Source organism: Notechis scutatus, chromosome Z, assembly GCF_049901735.1.
Source record: "Notechis scutatus isolate UNSWTSFEM ecotype Mainland chromosome Z, rNotScu1.2, whole genome shotgun sequence".
Classification (NCBI taxonomy): domain Eukaryota; kingdom Metazoa; phylum Chordata; class Lepidosauria; order Squamata; family Elapidae; genus Notechis; species Notechis scutatus.
This window is the reverse complement of record NC_142025.1, coordinates 139004843-139019457: the sequence shown is the minus strand read 5'-3', so window position 1 is coordinate 139019457 and position 14615 is coordinate 139004843. Positions and strand designations below refer to the sequence as shown.

Here is a 14615-nt window from a genome sequence, read left to right as displayed (position 1 = left end):
CTGTTTTATTTTTGGGTCTGGGAGCTTCTTTGATCGCCCTGATTTTCTTCTCGGTGGGGTGGATCCCTTCTTTATCTATGAGGTATCCCAGGAATTCAACCTGATTGGTGGCTAGCTGGCATTTCTCTCTTTTAACTTTGAGTCCCGCCTCTTTAAATCTTTGTAAGACTTCCCTCAGCCGGCCTTCCAGTTGTTTTTTTATCCCTGGCGGATACCAATACGTCATCGAAATATGGGACCACCCCCTGGATTCCTTGCAGAAGGTGCTCCATCAAGCTTTGGAAGACGCCTGGGGCCACGCTAACTCCAAATTGCAGTCTTTTGCATTTGAATGCCCCCCTGTGAGTCACAATTGTCTGTGCCTCTGCTGTTTCTGGGTCAACTGGAAATTGCTGGTACGCTTGTACAAGGTCGAGCTTCGTGAAAACTTTTCCTCCCCCCAATGAATGTAAGAGGTGTTGTACCACCGGAACGGGGTATGCGCTTTGTTCTGGCGCGTGGTTGAGGGTGGCCTTATAGTCTCCGCAGATGCGCATGGACCCATCTGGCTTAATGGGAGTCACAATGGGTTTCCCACCGTGCATGGTCTGTTGGTTCCAACACCCCTTGTGCGATGAGTTTATCCAATTGCTCATCAATTTTCGGTTTTAATGCAAAAGGGACTCGCCTTGCCTTTAGTCTGATTGGGGCTATGTTAGGATTTAAATTAAATGATATAGGGGACCCTCAGTACTTGCCCAGTTTTCCATCGGACGTCCTGGAAATATCTTATCAGGCTCTCCTCCCAGTCCATCTTGGTGTCGCTGTTGATCCCGGTCATTCCGATTCCCAGGGGCGTGAACCATTCGATCCCAGTCTACTATTGTTAATGGCAGGATTGTTGTGTGTTTTCTGAATTCCACTTGGAAGTGTCCAAGTCCAACTATGGGAATCCAGTTCCCTTGGTAGTCTTTCAGCGTTAGTCTTTGTTTTTCTAGTTCTTTTTTCTGCATACCTGGTATCAGGTTCTTTATTGTGTTCCACGATACCATGGACAGGTATGAGCCGGAATCCACCTCCATTTCGCATGGTCGGCCTTCGATGGTGACTTGTACATGCACCTTTCTGGCATCGGTTGCGCTCGAATGACCAATGATGATTGTTTGGTGTGTTTCTTCCTTTTCGTTGAACCACTTACTTCTGTTTTCTTGGCTCCAACGGCCCCCTGTCTGCTTCTTTCTCATTCTGGAAGTGGGGGTTCTGCCTCTTCATCTAGGGCTGTAGCTATTTTTGTTCCGGCAGACGCTAGCTATGTGCCCTCGTCTCTCGCAGTGCCTGCAAACGGCATCGAGGAAACGAGGGTGGTCTCCTCCACACCCAGCACAATGGTATTCCGACTTCCTTTCTCTCCTCTCTCGTCTATTTCATTCCGACTGGAGTCAATGTATCTCTTCTTCCTTGTCATCAGTTTCGGACAAGGGTTCGATGTCCTCATGGTGGGTGGTTGTGGTGGTGGGCTTCTGAGTGCCCTCTGGTTTCTTGTCTTGGGCTTGTCTTGGTTCTCCCGAAGCTTCTTGGGTTGTCGTATTCATTAGCCGCATGGTGGCTGCTGATTTTTTCACTGCTTCAGCTGCGGTGGCTTCAGCAATGGACTCGGTTACGGTGATGTTGGGTCGGGTCAGCAGTCGGCTCTGTAGGGTGAGGTCTCTCAGTCCGAGGACCACGCGGTCCCTCATGGCTTCGTCCATGTTGAGGAACTCGCATGCCCCTCCAATGTCCCTTAGAGCCGCCACAAAATCCCTGATGTTCTCACCTTCTTTTTGGTCTCTCTTGTAGAATTCGTGTCTCCAGATAAGACTGGAGACTGTCGGTGCATAATGGGCTCTCAGTAGCCGGTCCAAATCTGGCCATGCCATCTGTTTAATGTCTTGGGGTTTGGCCAATGACTTGGCCATCTTGAAAACTGTGGGCCCACAGTGGGTCAGGAAAACGGCTCTCTTCCTGTTGTCGGATATCCCCTGTAACTCATTGCTCTTGAGGAACATGAGGAATCTGTCGATGTACGATTCCCAGTCCTCCGTCGCTGGGTTGAACAGTGCGGGTGGCAAGTTGCTGCCGGCCATCTCGTCTTTTGCTTGGTTCTCGTTGCCACGTGCTCAACTGGTCTCCTATGTCTCAGAATCCCACCTTCGTCACCAGTGTTCTGTCGTGGGAAGGAGCACTCGAGACCAGTTAGACTTCAGCTCTTTTATTTAGCTCGTAGTGACTTCAACAAAACCGGAGCTGCGGCGGCCTCTTTTGTAGCGGCTGCTCGCGGCTCGCGGCCAATGACGGCTCCTTGAAATTCCCGCCATCAGACGGACCAATTAAAATACGGTCTTACAAGTATTCAAGACGGACCAATCAAAGGCAGTATTGAGGACCAATCAAAAGGCAGCATTGACGGACCAATCACAATACAGTATTCCAAGTATGCAAATATATAACAAAAAGCCAGCAGAGAAGGTGTCAAATGGTAATTGGATAACCATGGGACTCTGCAACCTTTGTTGGTGTAAGTCAGGTGCCAAATGTCCAGGTGGTGATTATGAAACCAAGTGGGTGCGCAAACAGCTGAACTTTAAGGAAGGTCAGAAGTGCCACATTTTCAGCACTGTTGTAACTTCAAAAGGTTGCTGAATGAGTGATTGTTAAATATTTGTTTAGTCAGCAGGGCCAACAGAGGAATAGGTGGAGATTAATTTAATAAGATTTGTAGAAAATAGCCATTTGCCACAAGTTTTTCTCCCAACAGAAATCTGATTAGGACACGGAGAGAAGGATATGCTATGTTTGGTCATAATTTAGATCTTTATTTTCTTACTCTTCTTTTTCTTGCATAATGCACAAGCTAAATTCATGTAAGGGTAAAATGTAAATTATGTGTGCTTCTCCGAGATCTTTGGGAAAAGGACAAGGTTATTCAAATAAAATGTACTCAATCTTTATCTCATCATCAGAGAGAATGATTATGAGGTTAATGTTTTCCATTCATCTCAGGGCAATTCCTTTCCAAGGGAAAGGCTAATAAAATTGCAATCCCACCCATCACAAAAGTACCTTCTACCATTGCTTGCAAATTTGTAGTTATTTCTTTAACTCAGGTAGAAATCAGCTGATGAAAAATTCTTTATTGAAGGCACTGTGAAGTCTGTTTATAACTCTGTGCGGAACTTCAAACCAGTGTTGCCTAGTTGTTGAGTGTAGATTTCATCGATCTGTTGACTTTGAGCCACTGTGAAGTGTTCCTTCCAATTCCCTACGGTGCCTAGAGATGAGTAAAACAGTTTAGAGAAAGACAAGGAAAAAATCTCAACAATCTGAATTTCGAGCATTTTTTGTTCAAACCTAGTGCTTCACACTCTTGGCCATGTTAAAATGTGCAGGCCTCTGGGAGTTGAAGTCCACACATCTTAGCCTGGTCAAGGTTGAGAAACACTATTCTGACCCAACAGGTTTCTGCACTCTTTCTCAATCGTTTTGACTGCTCAGAAGTCCTTCTAATTTGGCACCTCTTTCTAGTTATTTTAGGAACTATTCTGGGCAGCAATATATTACTTCCTCTTTAATCTTCCAACTGTTCAACTCAACCCAACACAGCCCCCATGCTGTCCAGACAGTTTAGAGTTAATGGGATTTGGGATAGTTAGTTAGGATTTGAGAGCTGTCCCCTTAAGGGAATGCATCATGGTAAATGTAGTTAAGGTATCCTGGGAAATGTAGTTCATGTCATGTGGCCACATCTGTAATCCTGATTGGTCACTAAATTGACCCTCGTTGGGTTGGGGGAGGCTCCCTCACTCTTGCCTGAATCCTTTGCCATGCAGCCACTTCAATCATCATGGGGATGAGAGTTTATTATCTTTCTACACCATAATGCAGATATGCAAATGATTGGACATTAAGAAGAACCTCATCATAAATGTGAGTTGATAAGGATGCCTGATGAACCAATAAAAAAGACTTTGTATGGATGCTGTGTGGAGTTGCTCTGTCTGCTTTATACCCATCCAGAGCGTAATAAACAGAACAGTAGAAAGATAATTAATCTTGATTCCTGGAAGAAGTAGAGCAGGGAGGGGATTCAATTTTTTTAACAACCAGTTCTGTGCACGTGGCTTAGTTGGTGGGCATGGCTTGGTGGTCATGTGACTGGCTGGGCGTGGCCAACTCAATATCACTCACATCAAGACACACATCTCCTCGCTTGGCCTCTCATGACTATGGGGATGCTGCAACAGTCATAAGTGTGAAAAATGGTCATAAGTCACTTTTTTCAGGTGCAACTTTGAATGGTCACTCCACACAAGCAAAGTACCAGCAAAGGAGGGGGGGAAAAAACTCCAGAGAAGTTCCTGAGACATGAAGTCTAGTCCTGCCAAGAATGTAATAAGAGTTAATGGAGAAGCAGTTTCTGTAAGCAACACCAGAATGTTTCCTTCCTGCCTTCCTTACAGGATTAGGCCAGCAATTTCTTCTAACAACTGGTTCTCTGAACTGCTTAGAATGTTAACAACCAGTTCTACCAAATAGGTGTGAACCTATAGAATCCCACCCCTGAAGTAGAGTGAAGCAAAAGTAATTTGAATTTGTCATAAAGACAAAGATATTTGAAACCAGGAGTAAATGTGCATGCGATTCCTTTGTACTTTGGTTCTCTCTCCCTCAAACCTCTCATCGTGGTTGCAGGAAGGGGCAATTCACCCCCTTTTCTCTTCAGCAAAAGAAGTGCTGTGTCTCAAATTACAGCTCCTAACTCAGAAAGAACCAATTTGCAAAACAAAAGGAGGAGACAGGTATTACCCATGTACCCCTGTCTTCCCTCAGTTACTACCTACAAACTCCTCTTCAAATGCAGAGTCAAAAGTAGTATCTTCTTGTGTTCTAAAAGAAAAGCTAAATCTGCTCTGTTCATTCAAACTGAAAAGCTCAGCATTTCTTAAGCTCTAGCCTGCTTTGAACAGGCAATTAAGAGAGGCCCTGTGTTCTCTGGCCGTTTTATTGGGGTTCGTAATTCATTACTGAAAGACCTTTGTCTTCAAAACAAAGGAGCCCGTTCCCACCCCCCAAGACACAAAGCTAATTCAAGCAGCTATATGAACAAAGGAGCAATTTCTTTTTTGATTAAAAGCCTAGAGTTTATCCATCTTATATCTATACTAGAAGATTTAAAAGTATAACACTGCATGCAACCTTTGGAGTGCTGTATTTGTTTGATGAATTTCTCTTCCAGAGAGTAAGCAATAAATTCCTAATGCAGAAGAAGTTAGAGGAGCATCTCACATGGTGGAGGGACAGTGAAAATAAGCTTAAATACATATCGAGCCTGGAAGACCCAGAGTTCCAAGAACACATTCATTGCTTCAAGGAGGTGAACAACGAACACGAAGACAGTATTTGGGAAGGCAGAAACTCCCTCCAGGCTGCGATCTTTGATGTGCTTCAAAAGAAACAAGGAACAAGAGAGAGGGCCACATCTGACATAAGTCTTCAATCGCAAGCACCGTCTTCCCACCATTCGAGGAAAGCCTCCTCCCTCCATCCCAAACTGGCTAGATTGCCAGCAGGTTCCAGTGTCTCGTGCCAATTCTCTGCTGCTGGGTCTCACCATCCCTCCAGAGCATCCTCCCATCGCAGTGGCGCATCTAAGGCCTCCAAAGCAGCAAGTTATGCCAACTGAGCAGCAGAAGCTGAGGTAGAAGCTGCTGTAGCAGATGCAGATCTACATGCCACAGAGGAAGTAGCACGGCAGAAAGCAGCAGTAGTGGCTCAACAGGCAGAAATAGCAGCTAAAGTAGTAGAAATGGCCAAGGCCCAGGCCGAACAACAAGCAGAACTGGCCAAAGCCCAAACCAACCAACAGGCAGAATTGGCCAAAGTTCAGGTCCAATTGGAGTTGGCCAAATGACAAAGGGACTTGGCAACAAAAACAGCACGGGTAGCAGCATTGAGGAAGGTGACCGACAATGCCTCCTTCACCTTTGACCTCGAAGAGTTGGGAGAAGAGAGCCCAGATACACAGGTCAAGGCCTATGTGGATGAGCAGCACTCACTACAAAATGAGCAGATAGAACCGCCTCAGTTGCCTAGCAGTCTCCCACAACCAGGGAAGCATAGGAGTGAATCTCAACCACAGACTCTAAACCTCAGTCATGCAATGGATGTTGTAGGACCTAAAATACAAGATTTCACTTCCCACCAACAGCAAATCTTCCCCAATTGATGTTGTACGACCTAAAGTCCGAATTCTCTTCCCAGAATCAGCAACCCTAAGCCAATGTCTCATGGCCTGCCAGGCAAGCAAATTAACCCACCAGTGCTCACAACAACTCAATAAGTTGACATGCAACCAATCACAATTGCCACACTCAATCCACAGGCAAAAGAGTTCTTGCCACAACCGCAAGACATCTAATGCACAGTGTGGAACCTACACCCAACCTCAAGAAGTACTACCAAGATATGTGGGGACAGGTAATGATCTCCTCATAAAGTACTCTGAGGTGACCCATGTACCGTCCACAACACATGCCCTTGAGCCAGAATGCTATGCCTATGAGGACGTCATATGAAGAGATGACCTGCCCTCACAGAGAAGTAACAGAGAACCGTCACTAAGGTGTGGAAGGTTAGATTTAGCAGCTAGTGGTGTGTACAAATTCAATGACAAGCCAGGCAGAGAATACCTACTGTGGAAAAACAATTTCACAAGTACCATTCAACGTGAACAGCTGATTCCTGCTGAAGAAATTAAATTTCTGTTGGCATGGCTAGGACCACAGTCTAGTTACATGGTGAAACACATTTACACAGGCATACTTAACGACCCAGGCATTGCTCTAAAACACGCGTGGGATGCTTTGGACTGGAAATATGGTGAGGACACACTGATGGAATACTCACTCCTAGAATGACTTAACAGTTTCCCGTGTATCACCATCCATGAAACCTGAAGACTAGAGGACTTTTCCAACATCCTTACGGAACTGCGAACAGCCAAAGAATGTTCTGACTTACCAGGACTGGCTTGATCTCTTCATAACGCAAGAAGCAATCATCGCCAAACTCCCAAAAGAAATATTAGAACAATGGATTGTTTTGTCTGATGCCTTTCTGGCCACAAACCACAAAAGACAACCACCCTTTGCCCTTCTCCAAGAATTTGTCATCCAGCAAACAGAGTCCTGCAACAGCTTCAGAAACCTCCGCCTCAGACACAGATTCTTCCCAACTAACAAAGAACACAACCGAAACTTTGTACCTCTCCAGAGTGTGCTGCAAATCGCTACATATCACAACCACAATAACATACGTGACACAGAGGTTGCAACCTCCTCCATATACAGTTCGGGAGTGGACTCATCAGATACAACCCAATTTAGATCTCCAACTACAAAGAGAGTCGAGCTTTGTCCTTTGCACAATACATGACACTCACTGAACAGGTGCCAGGGGTTTGCAGCTAAATCCCTGACCCAAAGGAAAGAGTTGATAAAAGACCTCCAATTCTTCAACAAGTGTTGCGAATCCAAACACTCACCCAAATAATGCACAGCCAAAGTGCAATGTCATATCTGCAAAAGTGACACGCACCCAACCGTGCTGCATCCAGATGCCGATCCACCACTGCAGACACCTCATAGCCCTCCTTTGAACAAGAAGCCTCAACGTGTTACAGAAGCACACCCAGAGCCAGTGGTGAGTGTCAATTGCATAGCGGTGTGCGATGGCACACCAGCCCCTCGCTCGTGTCGTCAGATCTGCTTAGCCAAAGTCTACCCCGATGGACACCCCGAAGAAGCAGTGAAGATGTATGTAATTCTAGATCCTCAGAGCAATCGCTCACTAGCCATGTCCGCATTCTTTGACCTCTGATGTTCAGAAGGAAGAAGTGCACTTCATGATATCAACGTGCACCACACCAAGATGCACGGCGGGGAAGAGAGCTACTGGACTCTGTATAGAGTCATTAGATGGAAGTTCCCAGTTCCTACTGCCTGTCAGCTGATGCTCCATTTAAAATCCAAGAAAGAAATACTTAGACTCCTTTAATCAGAGAAAAGATATCTTTTACTGGAAATCAAGTGGTAGCAACAAAAGAATTCTGAATCTGAGAAAATGGGTGCGTAGATCACATATACAAAGTAATGGCAATGTTCCCACCCCCAATAGTTCAATTGGCTCATCCAATTAAAAGTTGTGTATATCATCATGTGGGCATCTCCAGGTGGTGATGAAGCTTGACCTTGACATAGTTTGATAAAGAGTTGCAGCTGCGCATAGCATAGGATAGAAACCTAAGCAAGAATGTACCCCACCCCCAGCTTATACAGTTCTGGTTTGTAACACCTCCAGCTCACTTCCCATAACCATTCCCCCTCCTCCCCCCGTTACTTATGACAGCCGAAAGATGCAAAGCAAAGGGAGAAAATCTTGAAGGCTGACACTGCCTCCCGTGTTGGAATGGGATGGGATGCCAGATGACTGCAGCCACATTGCAACACCAGAGGTAGCTAGCAACATACCTCACCTGAAGCATATGGCTCATCACTTTCCCACCCTAGATCCTGAAGCCAACATTTTGCTCCTGCTGGGATTCTATGCCCCAATGCCTTAGCGCACACTGAAGTAGTCAGAGGCCCGAGATACTCACCCTTTGCCTTCAAGACAGACCTGGGTTGGGGAATCTCAGGAATTGTTGGTGACGATTGGATGCAGGCCCAACCCAGACAGATGCCTTAGCACCATCCATTACAACAGCTTTCCAACACCCTTTAGCACCATCGAAAACAAGAATGCCATTCCATCCTAAAAGGCCACCGGTGACCAGTACACTTTCGCTAGGACACCCTAAACGGCCACCAGCAACCACAAGACTTCCACTAAAATGCACTACACAGGCATATGCCTCCACAACACCCTTTCCAACAGATTCCTGATGTCCTTTGACACCGTGGAAGCAACAGTACTGCTCCAACCATAAAAGGCCGCTAGAAGCAACCATTGGCACCAAGAGTACCTGTCCACCCTAAAAGGCCACCAGAGGTGACCAGCAGACTTGCACCAAGAAGCTCTACACCTGGCAGGTCACCAACCTAGTGTTGCTGCGGAGAAAGCCTGAACTTGAAGATTGAACCTCAAGCTTTGCATGCTTTGCTTTGTTTGATGCTTTATTAATGTTTACTGTTTTCTCTTAGTTATATAGCTAACTGTTTATTTTAGTTATATAGTTATCTGCTATTCAGTTAGTATTACTCTCTACTGTTTATCTTAGTTATACAGTTACTTTAGTTAGTGGAATTTACAATTCCAGGCAGGGAGTGTGCTGCCCAGACAGTTTAGAGTTAATGGGATTTGGGATAGTTAGTTAGGATTTGAGAGCTGTCCCCTTAAGGGAATGCATCATGGTAAATGTAGTTAAGGTATCCTAGGAAATGTAGTTCATGTCATGTGGTCACATCTGTAATCCTGATTGGTCACTAAATTGACCCTCGTTGGATTGGGGGAAGCTCCCTCACTCTTGCCTGAATCCTTTACCATGCAGCCACTTCAATCATCATAGGGATGAGAGTTTATTATCTTTCTACACCATAGTGCAGATATGCAAATGATTGGACATTAACAAGAACCTCATCATAAATGTGAATTGATAAGGATGCCTGATGAACCAATAAAAAAGGCTTTGTATGGATGCTTTGTGGAGTTGCTCTGTCTGCTTTATACCCATCCAGAGCGTAATAAGCAGAACAGCCCCCTTCCCATCAGATGCAGCTAGAAATGCGTTATTCTCCTACCTTTTCTCATAAAAGGTGATATATTTTGGTCCATGAAAGTTGAAGCCATGTTGCTGTAATTAGTCATTGGGTTGTTTTTCATGCACTCAAAAGTAGTGTGCTGCACAATCTGATCCAGGACTGATGCTGAAAGCTCTATATTTAGGAACTGAGCTACTTTCTGGATTTCCTGAGCTGGGTTCTGTGGAAGGAAAGAAAGATTAGAGCAAGAATTAGGTTGTGAGAATCCAGTTTCATCTTATAGAAAGTCTTGTTGAAGAGAACATGTTTCTGTGTGCTCTTCACACCATGTGTTTTGTGATGTAATTAGGAGTCTTTAGTTAATTCATTCCACTCATTTAGCATTTCCCAAAATAACACATGTTCACATTGTCCAATTAATTTAGATTTTCTATGATTTGTGATAGAAAGATCCCCAACCATCAGTCCATGGACCGGCACAAGTCCCTGGCCTGCCAGGAAGCAAGTGATGTCCTTTCCATGCACATGCACAACCACGAAACCATGCTCCCACCTGCTCCACAGAAAAACTGCTCTCCATTATAAAACATTTTAATATTTTAATATTTTGTTAAATCTTATAATATTCCAATAGACTATTTCAAATGCAAATACTACAATACTATCTCATGTACTCTTGCAGAATCTTTCTTAAATTATACACTGTCCTTTATCCTTTATCTCTAAAAAAGATATCTTGTTTCAGACCGTGGCTTTTTCCCCTTTTTCCCTCCCTTTCTTCTCCAGTCTGATCTTTTTGCCCCCTCTCCTAACCTCCACCTTTTTAGCTTCCCCTCTCTGTTGTAATTCTCTTTTCAATTGCTTTCTAACATTGTACCATTTTTTCACCTTATTTTTCTTTTTCTTGGTTGTTTTATTGAATCTTAAATTCTCATTTTTCCTTCCTCTCTTCCTATTTTCTTTCTTAATCGAACTTTTTTGTCCATTAAAAATGGCTTCCTTTTCTTCTTCTTCTTCTTCTCCTTCTCCTTCTTCCTCAAGTATTTGCTGGTACGTAGAAACTGCCATTTCTAAAAAGTGGAAGACAGCTCCCAATGAATTCTTGTCATTTTGTTCTCTTTCTTTTAATTTTTCATATTCCATTTTTAGTTGATCCACAGATGGTGCCATTGTAAATTTTTAAGAACAACCCAGATGTTTTTAATCTTAAAGTAATTTGCAAATGTCAAAGTTATCAAACAATCCAAACAGACAGAAATTATTTCCTCTTCTTCTCTTTGCAACTTTTCCTCCTGGGGCAAAATCCCAAATATATTTTAAAGCCGTATTACAATTAGTTGTTGGTCTTATAATCTTCAAACCGTCTCCTCCAACAAGTTTTTAAAGATTTTTTTTTAGTCCTCTCCTTCCCACTTATAACAAAGAGCTTGTTTTTACCTCAAAGAAGCAGGTTTTTCTGTGCTCATTTGCTTTCTCCGTAAGGAAGGGAATGAACTTTCCTTCAGCACTTTTGCCGCCCATAACAAACTTCTTTTGGAAACAAATGTATCAATTCGAAAGTCAGGTTTCCAGGGTGTTTTAAAAGTAACTTAATGTCCCGGTTCAGCCAAGAAAACTTCTCCTTCTGTCTTCCTCCTGCACAGTCTTATCCAGTTGAAGATTCCTTTGTGGCTGCCATTTCTGACAGCCGCTCCACCGCCTCAGGAAAAAGGAGTCTAGCCGGCTGGGGAAAGGGGTGCGATATCCCCAGACCCCTGCCGGATCTCCTCTGTCTTCCGCTGCCTCTTCGGCAGCGACAACCCCAAATCCAGTTGGATCGGGGGTACCTCAGCAGCGAGCGCAGCAGGGACCCGCAGAGAAGCGGATTCCTGCCGCTGCGAAGCCTTGCAACCAGAAGTGCACCCAAAAGGGTAGGGACCTCTGTGATGGACTATAATAGAGCAGTTGATATAAAAGAATGAGGAAAAACAATTAACAAAAAACAATTAACCTTTTCCCTTTTAAATCCAAATCTTTTTAGCAATCTATGGCCATTTTTTCAACTGCGATTGCATGGATTCCCAAGCTTCTGTGAGTGATTGCAATTGAAAAAAACACACAATTTTTTATATACACTGTTATTAGGATGCCAATTTGTTGCTTTATGGTTGGTATGTATGTTTATTTGTGATGAACAGGTCTGTATTTAAACCTGATCATAATGTGTAGGATTTGATTTCCAATATGTTGTATAAAATTGAGTTATATTTTCCCTTAAAAATCATTATTAACTATTATTAGTAGGAAAAAAAGTGACCCTTATTTGATGAACATTAATAGTTAGAAGTCCTAAGGTTCTCTTCAGTAGAAAATACCACCTGAGTACGTCAGCACATATAAATGTATGAGAGATGCTTACCGCTTTTATGTCTTCATAAAAGAGATACAAAATTGAATGATGGTCTTTAGCCTTCCACCAACCACGAACATGGTCAAACCATGAGCCATAAGCAACTGCAAAAAAATAAATAAATCAGAAATTAGAAAATGATATAGAGTATCCAAATCTGCTCCAGCCATTTTCCCAAATTGTAAATTCAGAAAATACTTAGCATGGGATTTTCCTGCATTTTAAATTTCTTTTTACAAGAACCTCTTCACTCCTCACCATGTGTGTTGTTAACAAAAAAATTCCACTTGTTCCCTGTGTTGTGAGTTAGGAAACTCAATGAAAGGGTTACCAAGATCACCCACTCCCCTAAAATATGCAGGTAAAAAGCTTTGTTCTTTACATAATTAGCTTCTACTTACTTTTCCCAGCAATGAAATTCTCCAGAAAGTCTTTCCACGTTCCTGGATCTTCAAACAGTTTAAGCATGCGTTGGAAATAGAAATAGGAGACAGCACAGTCCTTGGCATTTCTGGCCACATAAATGATCTATGAAAATAAAACTTATGGGGAACATAAATTGATAGAAACTCAACTTACAGGGACTATTTGTCAGAATGGTCCAGGCCATTGGTGAAACCCCTTCCAAGATAGTAATCAAGTCCAATGCTATTTAGACATTAGCTTTAATTTAAAGGCAAATTGTTCGATCGCGGGAAAAAGAGACTAGAGACCAGTGTGACAGTTCAGCTCTTTATTTAGTATATAGTTCTGTCCTGGACCTCGGAGCCGCGGCAACCCTTATTGGGATCGTTCGCGGCTCGCAACCAATGACGGCTCTTTGAATCTCCCGTAATCGGCCTGACCAATCGCGGGCAATTCCTAGCAGACCAATCACAGTGGCCTTTCCAACCAATCACTGCCCAGTCTCTCTGGACCAATAGGAAAAGGGTATTCCAAGTATGTTAATATGGAACACCCCTCCCCTCTTGGTTCAGTTCACGTTACATGATGTAGTCCCGTAGGTAGGCGGGACTTTTCGTGTGCCTACTTGACCTGCGCAGCTCAGTTGTGTTGTTGCCTTTGGCTGGTTCGGACGGGATTGCTGTTTCTTCCGTCATCCTCAGTGGAACCTCCTGGAAGGGTGAGTCTGCCTGGCCGCAGCCACCCGGTCTACCTGGGTCGGCCTCGGCTCTGCCACTCCCGCCTGGTCTTCCTGGGTCGGTCAAGTTGGCTTGGCTGTTCCTTCCAGGAGAGGCTTCGTGTTGGTTTTCCGCTGCCGGTTCCCTTCTGCCGAAGTCGTCTGCCGGTAAGTAGTGTTGGTTTATTTTCTGGTTTACTGGTGTCGGGTGGGGGTGTTCGATTTGTTGTTGTGCTGCTGGAGGATTTTCCCCTCCCCTTTATTTAATGTTTGGGGTTTTCCCCCCCCTCTGGTTTCTCTATTTTCTTCTATTTGGTGTGGCGTGTTGTCGGTGTTTCTGTTGGGTGCTCTCGACCTTAGCTGGTCTATGTGCCTTTTCCAGGTTCTCCTGTCCTCTGTTTCCAGCCGGTATGACTGGGGCCCTGTTACTTGGGTAATTTTGGCTGGTACCCAGAGTGGGTCCCCTGTCAGGTGTTTTGCGTATACTAAATCCCCTGGTGTAAATGTGCGATGTCTGCTAGAAGAGTCTGGGGGTTTTTCGGGATTGTATGTTGGGTGCAATCTATCCAAGTGTGATCGTAGCTTCCTGCCCATCAAGAGTTCTGCTGGGCTTTTGTTGGTAGATGTGCTGGGTGTTAGGTGTTGTATCATCAGTAATTTATTTATTTTTTCGTGTATGTCCCCCATGTCCATTTTTTCTAGTGTGTCTTTGGTATACCTGACCATGCGTTCCGCCCTTCCGTTTGCCGCCGGGTGAGCGGGCGCTGTTAGTGCATGCTGTATGCCAAGTTCCGTGAGGAATTTTTCGAATGACAACGCCGTGAATTGTGGGCCGTTGTCTGAAACTAACAGGTCCGGTAGTCCATGGGTTGCGAATAGTTTAGTCAATTTTTTGATGACGGCCTCTGTTGTTGTTGATTGCATGACGCTGACCTCCAGCCAATTGGAGTAAGCATCGACCGTTATTAAGAAGGTATGTCCTTTAGTAGGTCCCACAAAATCTATGTGGACCCTTGACCACGGGCCCCTGGGTGTTTCCAACTCGAGAGTTGGCGCGGAGGGGGGGGTTTGGTCTGGATCTCTGGCATTTGCCGCACGTTGCCACCCATGTTTCAATGGTTTTATCCATCCCTGGCCACCAAACGTAACTTCTGGCCAGGGATTTCATTTTAACAATACCTGGGTGTCCTTCATGTAACATGTCCAACACCCTTGTTTGTAATTTCCCGGGAACCACAACTCTGTCCCCCCATAGTATACATCCCTTTTGCATTGACAGCTCAGTTTGGCGGTTCCGGAAGGGTTTAAACTGCCCGCCTTCATCGGTTTCCGG

General features: G+C 44.4%; 2 protein-coding genes across 6 annotated transcripts in view; both read right to left on the bottom strand.

The window, feature by feature from the left end:
• Positions 1-1418: 1418 nt before the first annotated feature.
• Positions 1419-2102, bottom strand: LOC148129331 (uncharacterized). The gene has a single exon (XM_087947589.1). The coding sequence runs from the start codon at positions 2100-2102 to the stop codon at positions 1419-1421; it is 684 nt and encodes a 227-aa protein (XP_087803715.1).
• A 1027-nt stretch (positions 2103-3129) lies between these two features.
• The window catches only part of LOC113418586 (sulfotransferase 1C2-like), a 34322-nt gene continuing 22836 nt past the window's right edge, over positions 3130-14615 (bottom strand). For all 5 annotated transcript variants that reach the window (XM_087947580.1, XM_087947581.1, XM_026677552.2 and 2 more), the window contains exons 5-8: positions 12564-12690; positions 12172-12266; positions 9813-9993; positions 3130-3286 (exon numbers count right to left, since the gene is read on the bottom strand). In XM_087947580.1, coding sequence (XP_087803706.1) covers positions 3174-3286; positions 9813-9993; positions 12172-12266; positions 12564-12690 — 516 coding nt within the window. In that variant the 3' untranslated portion in view covers positions 3130-3173. The remainder of the gene's footprint in view (positions 3287-9812; positions 9994-12171; positions 12267-12563; positions 12691-14615) is intronic.